The following is a 14051-nucleotide window of genomic DNA, read 5'->3' as shown; positions in this document are numbered from 1 at the left end:
GCCACTCTGGGCGGCTTCCAACAGAACATTAAAATGCAATAATCTATTAAACATTAAACTCTTCCCTAAACAGGGCTGCCTTCAGATGCATAATACCCAAATGTCTGTTTTGAAATATTGCTGTAATAACTATGTCATATACTGAACATGTATAGAATACTTTAAGGTCTTTTCCTCTGATGAGAAGTAGCTGATTTGTAGTTAATTTCCAGAATGCATTGGAGGATTTATTCACTGATATTAGCAGTGGTTTAGCTGGCATCTTGGTCAGCTTTTGGCCTAGGAATCCTTTTAGCACTCCTTCAGAGGAAAATTGCCATGGAGATTATTGGCTTGAAAACAGAGTAGATAAACATTTGTAGTAATAGTGACATGCTGGAGCCATAGAGTCCCATTGTGCAGCCTATATGGTGCGAATGGCAAAGAGGTTTTTCTTTCCACTGCTGTTCAGTCCTATGGAGTGCTGCTGCACAAATCTCTTCCACATGCCTGTTGCAACCCACACTGTACCTGTTAGAAGCAGAGTTACCTACAGACTGTTGTGACGTGTTTACTAGGCATTTACAAAACTCCAAATCAGTAGATTGATGTGGATATTTTAAAAAACCTTTAAAGTCTGTTTCATATTATTCTCCTTATTTTCCTTCTGATTATTATGAGCAAAAACAGAAGTCCCTCGTTGTAATTGACAGGACATGTAGTTTGTCCCTGGCACAAACACGCCCAAACTATTTGGAAACTCTCTTCTCTCTTTGGCGATCACTCATAGTCGAGTAAGATTGTCTTCCATAAACATGGTTTTATCAGTGAGCCCGTAAGTGACTGTGGAGAGAGCCAGTGTGGTGTAGTGGTTAAGAGCGGTAGACTCGTAATCTGGGAAGCCGGGTTCGCGTCTCTGCTCCTCCACATGCAGCTGCTGGGTGACCTTGGGCTAGTCACACTTCGTTGAAGTCTCTCAGCCCCACCCACCTCACAGGGTGTCTGTTGTGGGGGAGGAGGGGAAAGGAGATTGTTAGCCACTTTGAGACTCCTTCGGGTAGTGATGAAGCGGGATATCAAATCCAAACTCTTCTTCTTCTTCTTCTGGAGGCCAATTCTGGATCCACACGTCCCCAGTGGGGACATTGGTTTCTGGTCGGGAATTGATCACGGTGTGGATTTGCCAAGCGTGCCTTCCTCTTAGCATGTTTCTCCCTTGCATCCTGAGATCAAGTGTCTTCACAGCCCATGACGCCTTTGGTAAAGGCTGTTCTCCAACTGGAGCGCTCGCAGGCCAGAGTTTCCCCACTTGTTAGTGTTTATACTACATTTTTAAAGATTTGCCTTGACAGTCTTTAAACCTCTTTTGTTGACCACCAGCATTACACTTTCCATTTTTAAGTTTGGAATAGAGTAGTTGCTTTGGAAGACGATCATTGGGTATCCGCACAAAATGACCAGTCCAACGAAGTTGATGTTGAAGAATCATTGCTTCAACACTGGTGATCTTTGCTTCTTCCAGTACACTGATATTAGTTTGCCTGTCATCCCAAATGATGTGTAAAAAGTTTTGGAGACACTGTTGATGGAATCTTTCAAGGAGTTGGAGATGGCGTTTATAAATGGTCCATGTTTCACAAGCATATAGTAAGGTTGGTATTACAGTAGCTTTGTAAACAAGCATTTTGGTTTCCCTGCATATGTCCCAGTCCTCAAACACTCTGCACTTCAATCGGGAGAAAGCCACACTCTCAGAGCTCAGGCGATGCTGGATTTCGGCATCAATGTTGGCCCTTGTGGAAAGATAACTGCCTATAGGAGAAGTGAGGCACCCACAGTCAAACAACTGGCACCTCTTAGACTATGTTATTGTCCGTGCTAAAGATCGCCGTGATGTGCTCCTTACCAGAGCTTTAAATTTATTTTTCTGTTGAAAGAGTGTGTTGGTAATAACAAGATTGTGTGCTGCACATATCGTCAAAAGTAAGATTCCGTTCTGGTTGCTGTTGCCAACTCCTTCTTTCCCAATAGTCCCAGGCCACAGATCGAGATCTCGCCCAACTCTTGCATTAAAATCACCCAGGAGGATAATTTTTTCTTCCTTAGGCGTCTCTGATAGGACGGTATCTAGCTGAGAGTAAAATTTTTCTTTAATGTCTTCATTGGCATCCAGTGTTGGTGCATAAGAGCTTATAATAGTAGCCTGTTGGTTTTTGGAGAGCTTTATTCAAAGGGTTGAGAGTCGCTCATTAATGCCAGTAGGGACTTCTGACAGGAGCTTCACAAGGTTGTTTTTGATAGCGAAGCTTACCCCGTGTATTCAATGTTCTTGTTCAGATAGACCTTTCCAGAAGAATGTGTAGCCTCCTTTTCCTTCCTTCAGTTGTCCCTCACCTGCTCTTCAAGTCTCTTGAAGCACTGCAATATCGATGTTAAAACGTTGCAGCTCTCTTGCAATGATGGCAGTTCTGCGTTCAGGACGCTCGCTGTCTGTGTTCCATGTTCCAAAGTTCAATTGTCTTTTACGACTCCTAGGTGGTGACCCCACTGGGTGCGGTAATCCAGTCAGGGGGGAAAGGGAGGCAGACTATGTTTAGGGCACCTTTTCTAGCCCCTCCCCCTTTTCAGGGTGAGCAGAGTGGATCCTAAAAAGGGCTGCTCAGTCATGGATACAGCTGCTGAGCTGCTCAACTGCCTCATTCCTTGAGTCAAAATGACTGAATCTGTATCCACTGCCCATGTGCCGGTTCATGACTAAGGGCTTCTAGATTTCACGATCCTGCCCCTGTTACCATTTGCCGATTGCCATGGGACTTTTGGGGTTTGGGTTGGGTTTTTGGAAGATGCCTGCGCGTGAATTTGTTTTATGTGTGTAGATCAGTGCACGCTGACCAACGCATAGTCTTCGCAGTAGGGCTCTGTTCCGATGGCATAAAGTAGTCATGACAAACCGGTAGATTCCTATCTGCTGCAGCCTTCATCCACCTTCACAGCTGTTGTAACATACCGCTTGTTATCATCCGCCTGTTTTGCCGTTCTGCCGTTGAGGACTTCTTGGATCATTCTTTCTCTAGCTCCTTCCCTTTGACCTTACCGCCTTAGGTGACCCTGCTGGGAGTATGAGATTCCCTACGGCTTCGCTCACAAGGGTCATAGGAACATGCAAGCCCACTCACCACGACAAGGTGATGATTCAGCAAGTGAGTGTTTGGAAACTAAATACCCTTTTGTAGATATATTTCCCTTAAGGAATTTTTTTATCACTTTAAATGGAAAGCCCCTTCTGTAGCCAGTAGCACGCTCCAGTTGACACTTAGAAACAACAAACTTTAGAAGACCACATTTTCTAAGTGTTTCAGAGGACAGGTCTAATTATATCTGGATTAGTGATTCAGGCCAACTGTGTGACTGACTTGGGTGGTTCCTTTCTTTCCTTTATGGACATAAATAGGGTTTGATTTTCAGAGATGGTTTTTGGACACCATGGCAACTATCATGCGTTGCTAGAGCATTTCTGTTCCAACTGGCTTTCTATAGGATCTGAGAATCATGTTATAGTTGCTTGTATTACTCCTGCATACTACCGAAATTTTGGTGTTTTTAGCTGATATGCACAATTTTATGTCTAACTTTTCAAGGCACATATATTTAGCTGTTTAGCATTGTGTAGTGCTGCCATTTTTGAAAGGGCATGGTGTTAAGCAAACAAAGAAACAATAATGCTTCCAGATAAGCTTCTTCAGCCTTGGTAAGTAATTAAGCTTGCAGTGTAGCAGTGGCCTCAAAGGTGGTCACCTTGCAGTGCTTGCAGGAAAAATGAAATTCCAAGTCCCAGAACTTCACAGGAAAGTTTTTGTAGTTGTAATACCTTATGTACCTTCATTGCTCTGTGACACTTCTTTCTGTAAAAAATTCAGAGAATGTGAAAGTGTGGCAAATTAGGTATTTACCTGTTTACATTCTGTTAAAATTGAATGGTATAAGTTTCAAGTAAGCATAATTTAAAGAACTTAAAATGGTAGGAGTTGGACAACTTGAGTCCTATTGACATTAATGGGAGAATTAAGTGCTAACCTAAATCTCTCCACTAGAATTTAATGTGCTTATCCTTGACCAGATTATGCTAAATCTTTGCAGTTTCATGTGTGTTTCTCTGAGGCAAACAACAATACATATGCAAACAACTCTGTTTTCATATAGAACTTCATTTTCTTTAAAATTAAAAATTAACATTGGTATGTTACCACTAAGATAACGTCTCCTGACTGAGGCTGACTTCAAGGCTCCTTGAACATGATGAATTTTCTGTGAATATGGGCTGACTCAGTCTTTGTACAATTGGATGTTGAGCTACATGCATTTGAATTAAATGTGCAAAACCTGTTTCCAACATTGTTGTGAATAAGGAAACCTATGCTTAATGAGGAGCTTTGTTTATGCATTAGAGACCTGTCAGAATAAATGTATTATAATATAATAGTAGCAGTAGCAGTATCATCATCAATTTACTAATCGTCTTCTGAACAGCATTGATGTATACTGAAGATAATTAAAAACAGTTAAAAACACAAGAACAGCAAATACATTTCCAAAAAAATGTAGCAGAAATGCTATGTAAAATATCGCTATTTTTAAAGCATTTGAAGGTGAGAACAGCTGAAACCATTCCAAATAATCAGGACCATGCAGGGCATGTTGCGAACTCTACATTTGAATTGGTTCAACTGATTCAAATTTTGCCTGTGAAGTAGATGGACATTATGTTAAGGCAGCCTAGATTCTCTTGGTCATGGCAGTTTGCTGGTGCGATGGATTTCTTTGCTGCTACCACTGTCACAGTATAGTTTTGTTTGCTTTGTTGTACTACCTCTAGGCAAGTTGTCTTTAAGCCAGTGGTACACAGTGATGGTGGGAGAGAATGCCTGAGAGCAGCTGTGCCTAGCTATCAAGATCGGAGGACGAAAATTAGCCAGCATTTGGAAAGATAATAGGCCAACTGAGTAGTTCCACCACCACAAAAGAGGCATAGGAGATGAAATATCTGCACTCTCAGAAGGCAAATGATTCAGTTGGCACCATGTGCAAAAGCTAGGCTACTGACTGGGGCCAGTCAGAGGGAACATATCTCAGCAGTTCTTAAACAGTTGCACTGGCTACTGGTCCATTTCTAGAGACTGCTCAAAATGCTGGTGATCACCTCTTAAAGCACAAATTAGTTTTATATGCACGCATATCAAGAATTCTGTTGAACCTGCTTGAATGCTCCTTTTTTCACCAGCGCCCCAGGTGATGAGCAGGGAGAGGGCACTTTATGTGGAATGCTTGCCTAGCACTAAGTTTGATGCCTTTCTGGAGCTAAAAAGCAGGCGTGAGTTATCTTCTTCCTCTCTCCCAGTATGCCAATTTGTAGGCTATATTAAGTCAGTTGTCGAACACTCTTCCTCTGCTGAGCAGGAATTGAGCATGGGAACTTGCTATTGAAATTTCCAGTGTCTCTGACCTACCAGCAAGGCAAAGTACACTAAAGCCCAGTTCTGAAATTGAAATCCTGATTGACTGCTCATGTAGTATGTTGTAATGGGCTTCCTGACAATACAAATTATATGTCTCATCCCATCTAATAATGTCCAGCGACTATACTTAGTTCCTTGTTTAATCTGAATCACAAAGATTGGGAAACTATATAACCATAAACATGGGAGAAAGAAATTGCAACCACTCTTAGCATGGCCGTCTGTTTACCACCACCAATTTTCCTATAGAAATAAAGCTGTGCCCTTGCGTCTGACTTTGAGGTTCCATTGGCCCAAAGAAGGTGTGGAATGCCTTCTGGAGACACAACTCTTGTTTCATGAGCTTCAAAAAGTAGCCAAAGATCAAGTAGCTAAATTCATACTGAACCTACAAAAGGCAACTTTTTCCATAAGTGACTCTGACAAAGCACTGTATTGGGTAGCTTGTCATTGCATCTGTAAATAGGATTTTATTTACTGTGGTCAGCCTGACAGTGCGCCCTTAGACAAAGAATGCTTTACAATCCAATGCAGGCATCTAGAGGCATTTATTAGGGTGTGCTGCCAGCAGTAACCAGAACTGCCCTTTCTCACATGCAGATACCAGCTGATGCCATATTCACATGACACATTTAAAGCACTATGATACCAGTTTGAACAGCCATGTTGTCGTTTAGTCGTGACCCTATGGACCAGAGCACGCCAGGCATTCCCGTCTTCCACTGCCTCCCGCAGTTTGGTCAAGCTCATGTTAGTAGCTTCGAGAACACTGTTCAAGTGTCCAACCATCTCGTCCTCTGTTGTCCCCTTCTCTTTGTGACCTCAATCTTTCCCAACATCGGGGTCTTTTCCAGGGAGTCTTCTCTTCTCCTGAGGTGGCCAAAGTATTGGAGCCTCAGCTTCACGATCTGTCCTTCCAATGAACACTCAGGGCTGATTTCCTTCAGAATGGATAGGTTTGGTCTTCTTGCAGTCCATAGCTTCCCCCAAAGAATTCTAAGAGCTGTGGTTTGTTAAGGACTGAGCAGACATGGGCAAACTTCGGCCCTCCAGATTTTGGGACTACAATTCCCATCATCGCTGACCACTGGTCCTGTTAGCTAGGGATGATGGGAATTGTAGTCCAAACATCTGGAGGGCCGGAGTATGCCTATGCCTGGTCCTGGGAGTTGTTAGGAGGCCCCTATTCCACTCGTAGAGTTAAATTCTCAGAGTGGTTTAACAATCAATCGTTCTTCACAGGGAACACTGAGAATTGTAGCTCTGGGAGTGAAATAGGGGTGTGTGGCCTGACTGCCTACTATATTGCTGCTTCCTTTAGTGAACAGAAGCTAGAACACTCTATATTCAATCGGTATAGAGGTTTCAAAACACACTTTTCAGTTTACTTCAAAGGGTTCCTTTTTGTGGTGGGAGCGGGTTGTCAAGGGTACTACGTGTGTGCAAATAGCAAACCACTTTTCCTGGTGCTTTTGTGTGTTTTATGCTTTAATCTGATAACTTGCATGTCTCTGCACAACCTCATTCCTGTTTTAACCAATGAAGTGAAAATGACTTTCACTTGGAAAATGATATGGAAATGTTAATGCAGCTGAAAATTCAGAGTGAGAACCCACTTGAGGTGGCAGGGAACATGACATTCCCTGCCCCACAGTGACTGTGCCTGCTGCTATCCCATGCATCTCATAGTAGTAATTGTCACTATCTATTGGTCATGGAAGTGCCACTAGGAGTCAATACTAACGGCTGCCAAAAGTTCATTAATATGGGGCTGTGATGTGAGAAGGCTGCTCTTATCTTGTCCCTGCTGATTTAATTTGGAGCAGTTAGTGAATTTTTCAAGCCTGTCAAGCATCCAATTGTTTACGAGGATGATACTCAAATGCTTTCTTGTGTTTTGCTTTTGTTGGCTATTTCTTGTCTGCTGACCATCTGCTGCTAAACACAAATCTTGAGCTACTCTGCCTGTCACATGGAAAGAAGGGACCATGTTAGGAAATGGCTTTCCTCATTTGAGAACATGCCAAGTAAAATGTTCATGTGCTGCTGGTGGTGCTGTTCCGAGAATGAAGCCACATTTACTTGGAAAAAATGTAGAACCTCCCATGATGTCACCTTCTTATGATGTCACTGGATCATAAGAGGCTAGTGTAGAAGCAGGGGGGCTGTATGCTAGCAGAGTGAGTGGTAGAGGTGGCCAGAAAAATATTAGCCAAAAGCTGAGCTTGGGTTGGTAAAGGTAAGATGAAAGTGTAAGATGATAAATGTAAGTTGTCATTATTTTTTTCACGAGGCTGGCATAGCAAGCAAAAGAGGAGAAGGTAAGGCTCCAAACTAGTTGGGCAAATAAAGGTTAATAACTGGGTAGTGGTTGCTGCTCACGTGACCATAAAAGTGTTGGCTTCTGGACAGTGCTTGCCGCCTAGGAGCCTGTCACAGTATTTGGAATAAGGTGTGACCTGTTTATTCGTGGAATTAGCCAATCAAAATAGTACACTGTGAACTTCATTCAAGACAAGCAGGCACTTAAGATGTGTGTAAATATACCCTGTACCAGAGGGACTTAACAGGAGCCACAAAAGGAGACTCATAGACTGGATTTCTTCAAGCTCAAAGGAAGACTGACAAACTTTCCTTGAGCATTGGATTTACACTTAAAAGAGACAAAAAGTTAGGAATGTCGGAAGGTGAGGACCTTGGACCCAGCGAAAGGTACTGTAGGTTTCTTTTCTGGAATTTTTTTTTTGTTTGGCTTCTTTGATTCTTAGCATAGGAATACTCACTGATTTTTTGCCGTAGCTCTCCTATAAATTCACACCTGTGGAAATGTGTATAAAGTTTATTGCATGGCAATAATAGTGCAAACAGCCATGTTTCTGAGCTTCTGATAATAACAGCATTTCATTCTATAACTTCTAAAAAGTCACTGCCCATGCTTGCCCTCCGATGAAGCTGCCAACAGAAGAGACTTGAAATGTCAGAGACACAAATAACTCCAGTGTAGTCTGTTATTGACAGATATGTAATGTATTACTACTAGAAAGGGCACAGTGTTCCTGTGAAAATGCCTGTGGAATACTTCCTTGAGGTCAGAGCTTAAGTCTATATCAGGCCATAACAAAAAAATTAAGGCAGGGGTTGGTGGCCTTCAACTCCCCATTATCCCTGACCATTGGCCATGCTGGCTGGGACGGACAGAACTGTAATCCAGCAACATCTGGAAGGCCACAGGTAGCCATACCTGTTGTAAGGATGTAAAACAAAGGTGGGGAACCTGTCACCCTCCAAACACAACTCCCAGCAGCCCCAGTTAGTATTTTCAATGGATGATGGGAGTTGTAGTCCAATAACTTTTGGAAGGGCAAATGTTTCCCACCCATTATATAGAACATATTGTTGATTCTATCGCATTTTCTTATGAATCAGTATAATTCTCAAGAGCCCAATTTCTGTCCCCCTCACACAAACACCCATATATATTTACAGAAAATCTGAGACTAGAAAAGGCAATGCATCTGAGTGCCTATCCTATTAGCTCAGTGAAATCAAAACCAAAAGAATAGAGCTAAATAAAACTGAAGAAGCAAAATGGATGATCAAAAGTAGAGTCCAGTACAATCATAGGACAAAAATATTGCTCTGAATAATTTTAAAAATACCTTTGAACCATTGTTCCCCTAAAACTGAAAAGAGAGACAGAATATATCCTTCATGGAAATGATGGGTGCTGTCAGAATTAATCTCATTCCAAAAAACCATGATTCTTAATAGAAGATTCATTTAGAAACAGTCTTGTCAAGAAGCAAATGGCATACAGTGCAACTTTTTATTCCTTTTTTTTTAGAGAGAACTTGACATTTTCTTGAAGCATTATTGTGAAGCAAATAGGTAAGACTAGAAATGGGTTCTTTTGGAAGCTGTGATCAGAGACATTTAAACATAGGGAAGTAGCATAATGCCTTAGTCTTGAGACATATTTTGGTCATTTAGACCTTTGGAAGGCACACTGGGCTCAGATGGTGTATGTGTGTGAGAAGAGGAATACTAATCTTATAAATACATAAAGATTTGTGAGGCGTAGCAAATAAGCCAGACATTTTTATTTTTTGTCATTTTTACTGTGTTGATGCTTTGGACAGATAAATCCCCGGAAATTCTCTAGTTGCTGCTGTCACTTGTAATCCAAAATTCAGTCTTGGCAAACTTGTTTAATGTGAGGAAAAGAATAGGTATCAATCTGACTCATTGAACAAGAAATCGGAATATGCTCTTGATACCCTTGACAAGTGGGTATTAACATGATTAACAGGTGGTGTGGGTTTTTTATTGGCTTCTGTGGATAGTGTCACGTACCACAGAGGGTAGTGACTTACTGTATATGTGAGGCTATGGGGTGAGATTGTGCAGAGGTTTGGAGTTAAGTTTCAACATGGTGATGACACACAGTTCTACCTCCTTGTTTCCACCATGACCCAGAATCAAACTGTGGTCAGTGGAGTCTGTCACTAGAGTCATAGTAGTAGGAATCTCTCTAATGCAGGGCATTTACAGCATTTGTATTCCCAAGGTTTAGTTTAAAAAACCTCTTTTGTTCACCAGTCCTCGAATGTGATACAATCTTGTAATTGTAATTTGTTTTAAACTGCTTTTAACATTTGTGTTTTAAATTCTTGTGATCCACGCAGGAACCTTAGGGTGAAGGGCGGGTAATTAATCAGAATAATAATATGTGGGTGAAGTGATTTATCTTTATAGTCTTTGGCTAAATTTGACAGGGCCGTATATAGGAACTTAAACATATCCAACGAAAACATGTGTTGCTAACCCACAGCCCAGGGCCTGATACAACCCCTCTCAGCAAATTGTTATGCTCTGCCAAGTCCTTATCAGTTTTGTCAGTGACAAAAAAATTTATAAGACATGACTCTGGGTGGTTGTTGTTGTTACAAATTTATTTATTTGGTTTTTCAAATTAAAATTTTACAGAGATAACCAAACATATATCATAAAACAAGATTCCTAGGAATCTCCTGGACTTCCATCCTCCCCTTTGTGGGTCCTATTATTACAGTAATCATTTCCTCCCACATCTTTTATTATACTCCAAATCCTTTGCCTCTTCCATTATGTCCAGAATTCAACCTTAAACTACTGTACAAGTGATCTTCCAATCCTACGAACGATTTAAACTGTTGACAATGGTTTACAATAAATTTTCCCCATTCCTTGCTAAAATTTTGGTCTTCCTGATTTCTGACTCCTCTGGTCTTTTTAGCCTTTTCAGCATAGTCCATTAACTTCATCTGCCATTCTTCTCTGGTAGGGACTTTATCTTCTTTCCATCTCTGGGTCAGATTTAAACCACTACTCAGCCCACCTCCCTTCTAGTCATTTGATCAGTCATTTGTTAATCATGGGGAGTGGGTAATAACTCCCCCCCCCCAACTCAGCTGATCTACATGGATCAGTTACAGGGGAGTGCTGTGTACTTACCATGTGTGACAGAGAAAGAGAGAGTACAGGATAGCCACATCATTTTTGGTCACCCCCACTACTGGCATATGGCATTGAAGCTTGGCAAAGGATTAATGTGTCCCTTGAGTCCAACAAATGTTAACCATCCATGAATTATATGTACCATGTTTAATATATATATAATAAGGTCCTGCTTGCTCTGCTTGCCAACCCCATCTTCCTGCCTCAATTCCCCGCCCTGTCCCGATTATTTCCTTCTCCAGGGTGGTGACATCTCCAATCTCCCTGCCTCAGTTGTCTCTCAGGACCACAACTTTTCCTTTTCCATCTCAGTGCCCCAGTTTCCCTCCCCAAGACCATAAAGTGCTCTTCTTTTCTCAACTTCTGAATCCACCAAATTGTCACAATATTCCCCCTTCCCCATAATTGCTCATCTGCTTGCAGCTTTTCGTCAAAAATGCAATGGCTCCCTTCTCTCTCTCTCTCTCTCTCTCTCTCTCTCTCTCTCTCTCTCTCTCTCTCTCTTGCTTTTTCACCTACCAGAAAAGCCTCCCTTGTTGCCAGAGAGAAAGAGGAGATGAAGGAGAGCCCACCTGTCAAGTCATGGTGGTGCCTCCCCATTGTGTGTTCCTCTGGGGATTCTAGCTCTGAGAGTAAATAAAAAAGAGCAGAAATATTATATAGGGACAAGTTTCGAAGTCCTTGCATTTAATAGTTTATGAGTCATTTTGTCTTAATCAGCATGTTGTCACAATGCTGTACATGGTATATTTCTGTGCGGATCAAACCATTCTTCATGCAGGTGTTTTGTGTCTTACATAAGACTCATTTTGCTTGCAGGACAATAGTGCTAGAACTGACTCAGGTGTTGGTTTTTCCAGTAGATTTTATATTTATGTCCCTATAATAGGCTTATGTAGGAAAATAATTGCTGGTAGTAAAGGGAAGTTTTTTATGTTTGATGTTTTATCGTGTTTTTAATATTCTGTTGGGAGCTGCCCAAAGTGGCTGGGGAATAAATAATGGGTGGGGTATAAATAATAAAATTATTGTTGTTGTTGTTGTTGTTGTTGTTATCATTATTATTACATGGGGTTGCCACAAGGGCATCTTGGAGATCTTCTCCTGATACCCACAAATCTTCTGAGATCACCCACCCAAACAATCACTGCTGCCTTTGTCATGAGGTGCTGAGGGTGGTTACCTTTTAAAGCATGGGTAGGCAAACTAAGGCCCGGTGACCGGATCCGGCCCAGTCACATTCTAAATTTGGCCCGCGGACGGTCCAGGAATCAGCGTGTTTGTACATGAGTAGAATGTGTGCTTTTATTTAAAATGCATCTCTGGGTTATTTGTGGGGCATAGGAATTCGTTCATTATTAATTTTTCAAAATATAGTCCGGCCCTCCACAAGGTCTGAGGGACAGTAGACCGGCCCCCTGCTGAAAAGGTTTGCTGGCCCCTGTTTTAAAGGGAGAAAGTACATGGAGCTGAAGTAGAAAATTGGAAAAGTGACACAAATCAATGTTCCGACCCTATTAGGTACATTGATTTCAACTGGTCTGACAAATTTTCTGCTCCAAAAGTGTGCTATGTTAATGTTTCTTTCTTACACCTATTGCTGTGCAGGAAAATTATTTCACAAATTAAGCATATTTTTTTCCTATACAAAATGGTTCCCTCCCATCATTTCTTTTTTTTAAATTTGCAGTTACTGTACTGTTGTGTTGCTGCTGCTACTACTGCTGCTGCTGTGCTTGGCATTGGAATGGGGTGATAGTGGGGTGTTTTCTCTTGGAATGAGTTTGTCATTCTTTCTTTGCTATGCGTCTTTCTGCATTTACAATACAGTAGTATAGTTCCTGTTTGATCTGACATTTTTAAGCGATAATTTGTAGCTGATGGTCTACACCTTTGTTCACTTGTTGCTTTTGTTAGAGAGAGTGAGGTTGTCCTTTTCACACTTATGGAGAGCTGAGCCTAAGCTGAGAAAAGTTTTTTGACTGTAGTCACACCCCTTACATGTTCCCCACATGTTCCTCCAGCCAGTAAATGCCTACATTATGAGCATGCACACAGAGATAGTTGTTCATTTTTATTTATTTATTTAATGCCCAGTATTCTAGAATTCTCATCTTATAAAAATATAGGAAATTAGAAGAGGAACTGCATGTCTCCCTGAGGTATAGTGAACTTTGTTTTTATGATCAAATGTTATTGTCAGCTAATGAATGCTATCATGGGCAGTACTTTGACTCAGTGCCACCATCTCTCTCTACCATATCTCTCCTCTGAACTGAGTTTCCAAACTGACTGCACCATTCAGACGGAAGTGATGTGATATAAGTCAGGATTTTTTGAGGTACAATGAGCAGGTTTTTAGTAGCTTGTACTGGAATGGGGGTGCGCAGGGGCACTGTGGTCTAAACCACTGAGCTCTTCGGTCCTTTACCTTTTTACCTTACTGGAATGCTAGCTGAATAATGATTGTGTGGCAACATGCCCCAAAATCTGAAAAAAACCTGCTAGTATAAGTGCAGAAATCCCTGAGGTTTTATTGATCTTTCTCCCTAACAGACTGTACTTTAGTGCTGTCATTGCAGATACCTAACTATGCACAGTGTTCATTTTATTGTTAAGATGGGGGTTTTGTTACACCCTCCCCACGTGCTCTGTTTGGGATAAAAAGTACCCACACTCTCACTTTATAGGCAAATGGATAAGAATGTGTTTAATAAGCACACATGTCTGGTTCAATTCCTGGAACAAATTGATTGACAAATGTCAGACGTTATCTAGTTCTATCTGTCATTTCCATCTGAATCAGGAAAGGTGGCTGAGGTGCTAGATGGATATTTAGAGGCAGTGATGGGCTGGATATGGGACAAAAAATTGAAGCAAAATCGTTAAGGACAGAGGTGTTATGTGTTCCACGTTCTCAAGTCCAGAAGGTGGGAAGACAGTTTGTTCTGGACGGATTTGCACTCTCCTGGAAGTGTAAGCTAAGGTACTCCTGGATCCAACATTGTCCCTTGAGGCTCAGGTGGCCTCAGTAGTTGGAGTGCCTATTTCCAGCTATGGCTG

At 41.5% G+C, this 14051-nt stretch overlaps 1 protein-coding gene across 2 annotated transcripts in view; it reads left to right on the top strand.

Annotated features, from left to right (window-relative positions):
- RETREG1 (reticulophagy regulator 1) overlaps positions 1 to 14051 on the top strand; it is a 45097-nt gene that overhangs the window by 17922 nt on the left and 13124 nt on the right. The window contains exon 1 of one of the 2 annotated variants that reach the window (XM_035124942.3): positions 8045 to 8204. The exons of the other annotated variant lie outside the window; for it this stretch is intronic. Within the exon in view, the coding sequence (XP_034980833.1) occupies positions 8170 to 8204 (35 nt within the window). The 5' untranslated portion in view covers positions 8045 to 8169. Of the gene's footprint in view, positions 1 to 8044; positions 8205 to 14051 lie in introns of those variants that run through there. 2 annotated transcript variants of the gene reach the window in all.

The sequence above is a fragment of the Zootoca vivipara genome, chromosome 8 (assembly GCF_965207765.1).
Source record: "Zootoca vivipara chromosome 8, rZooViv2.hap1.1, whole genome shotgun sequence".
Taxonomy (NCBI): domain Eukaryota; kingdom Metazoa; phylum Chordata; class Lepidosauria; order Squamata; family Lacertidae; genus Zootoca; species Zootoca vivipara.
The sequence above is the reverse complement of the archived record's forward strand: the minus strand, read 5'-3'. Positions and strand labels throughout refer to the sequence as shown.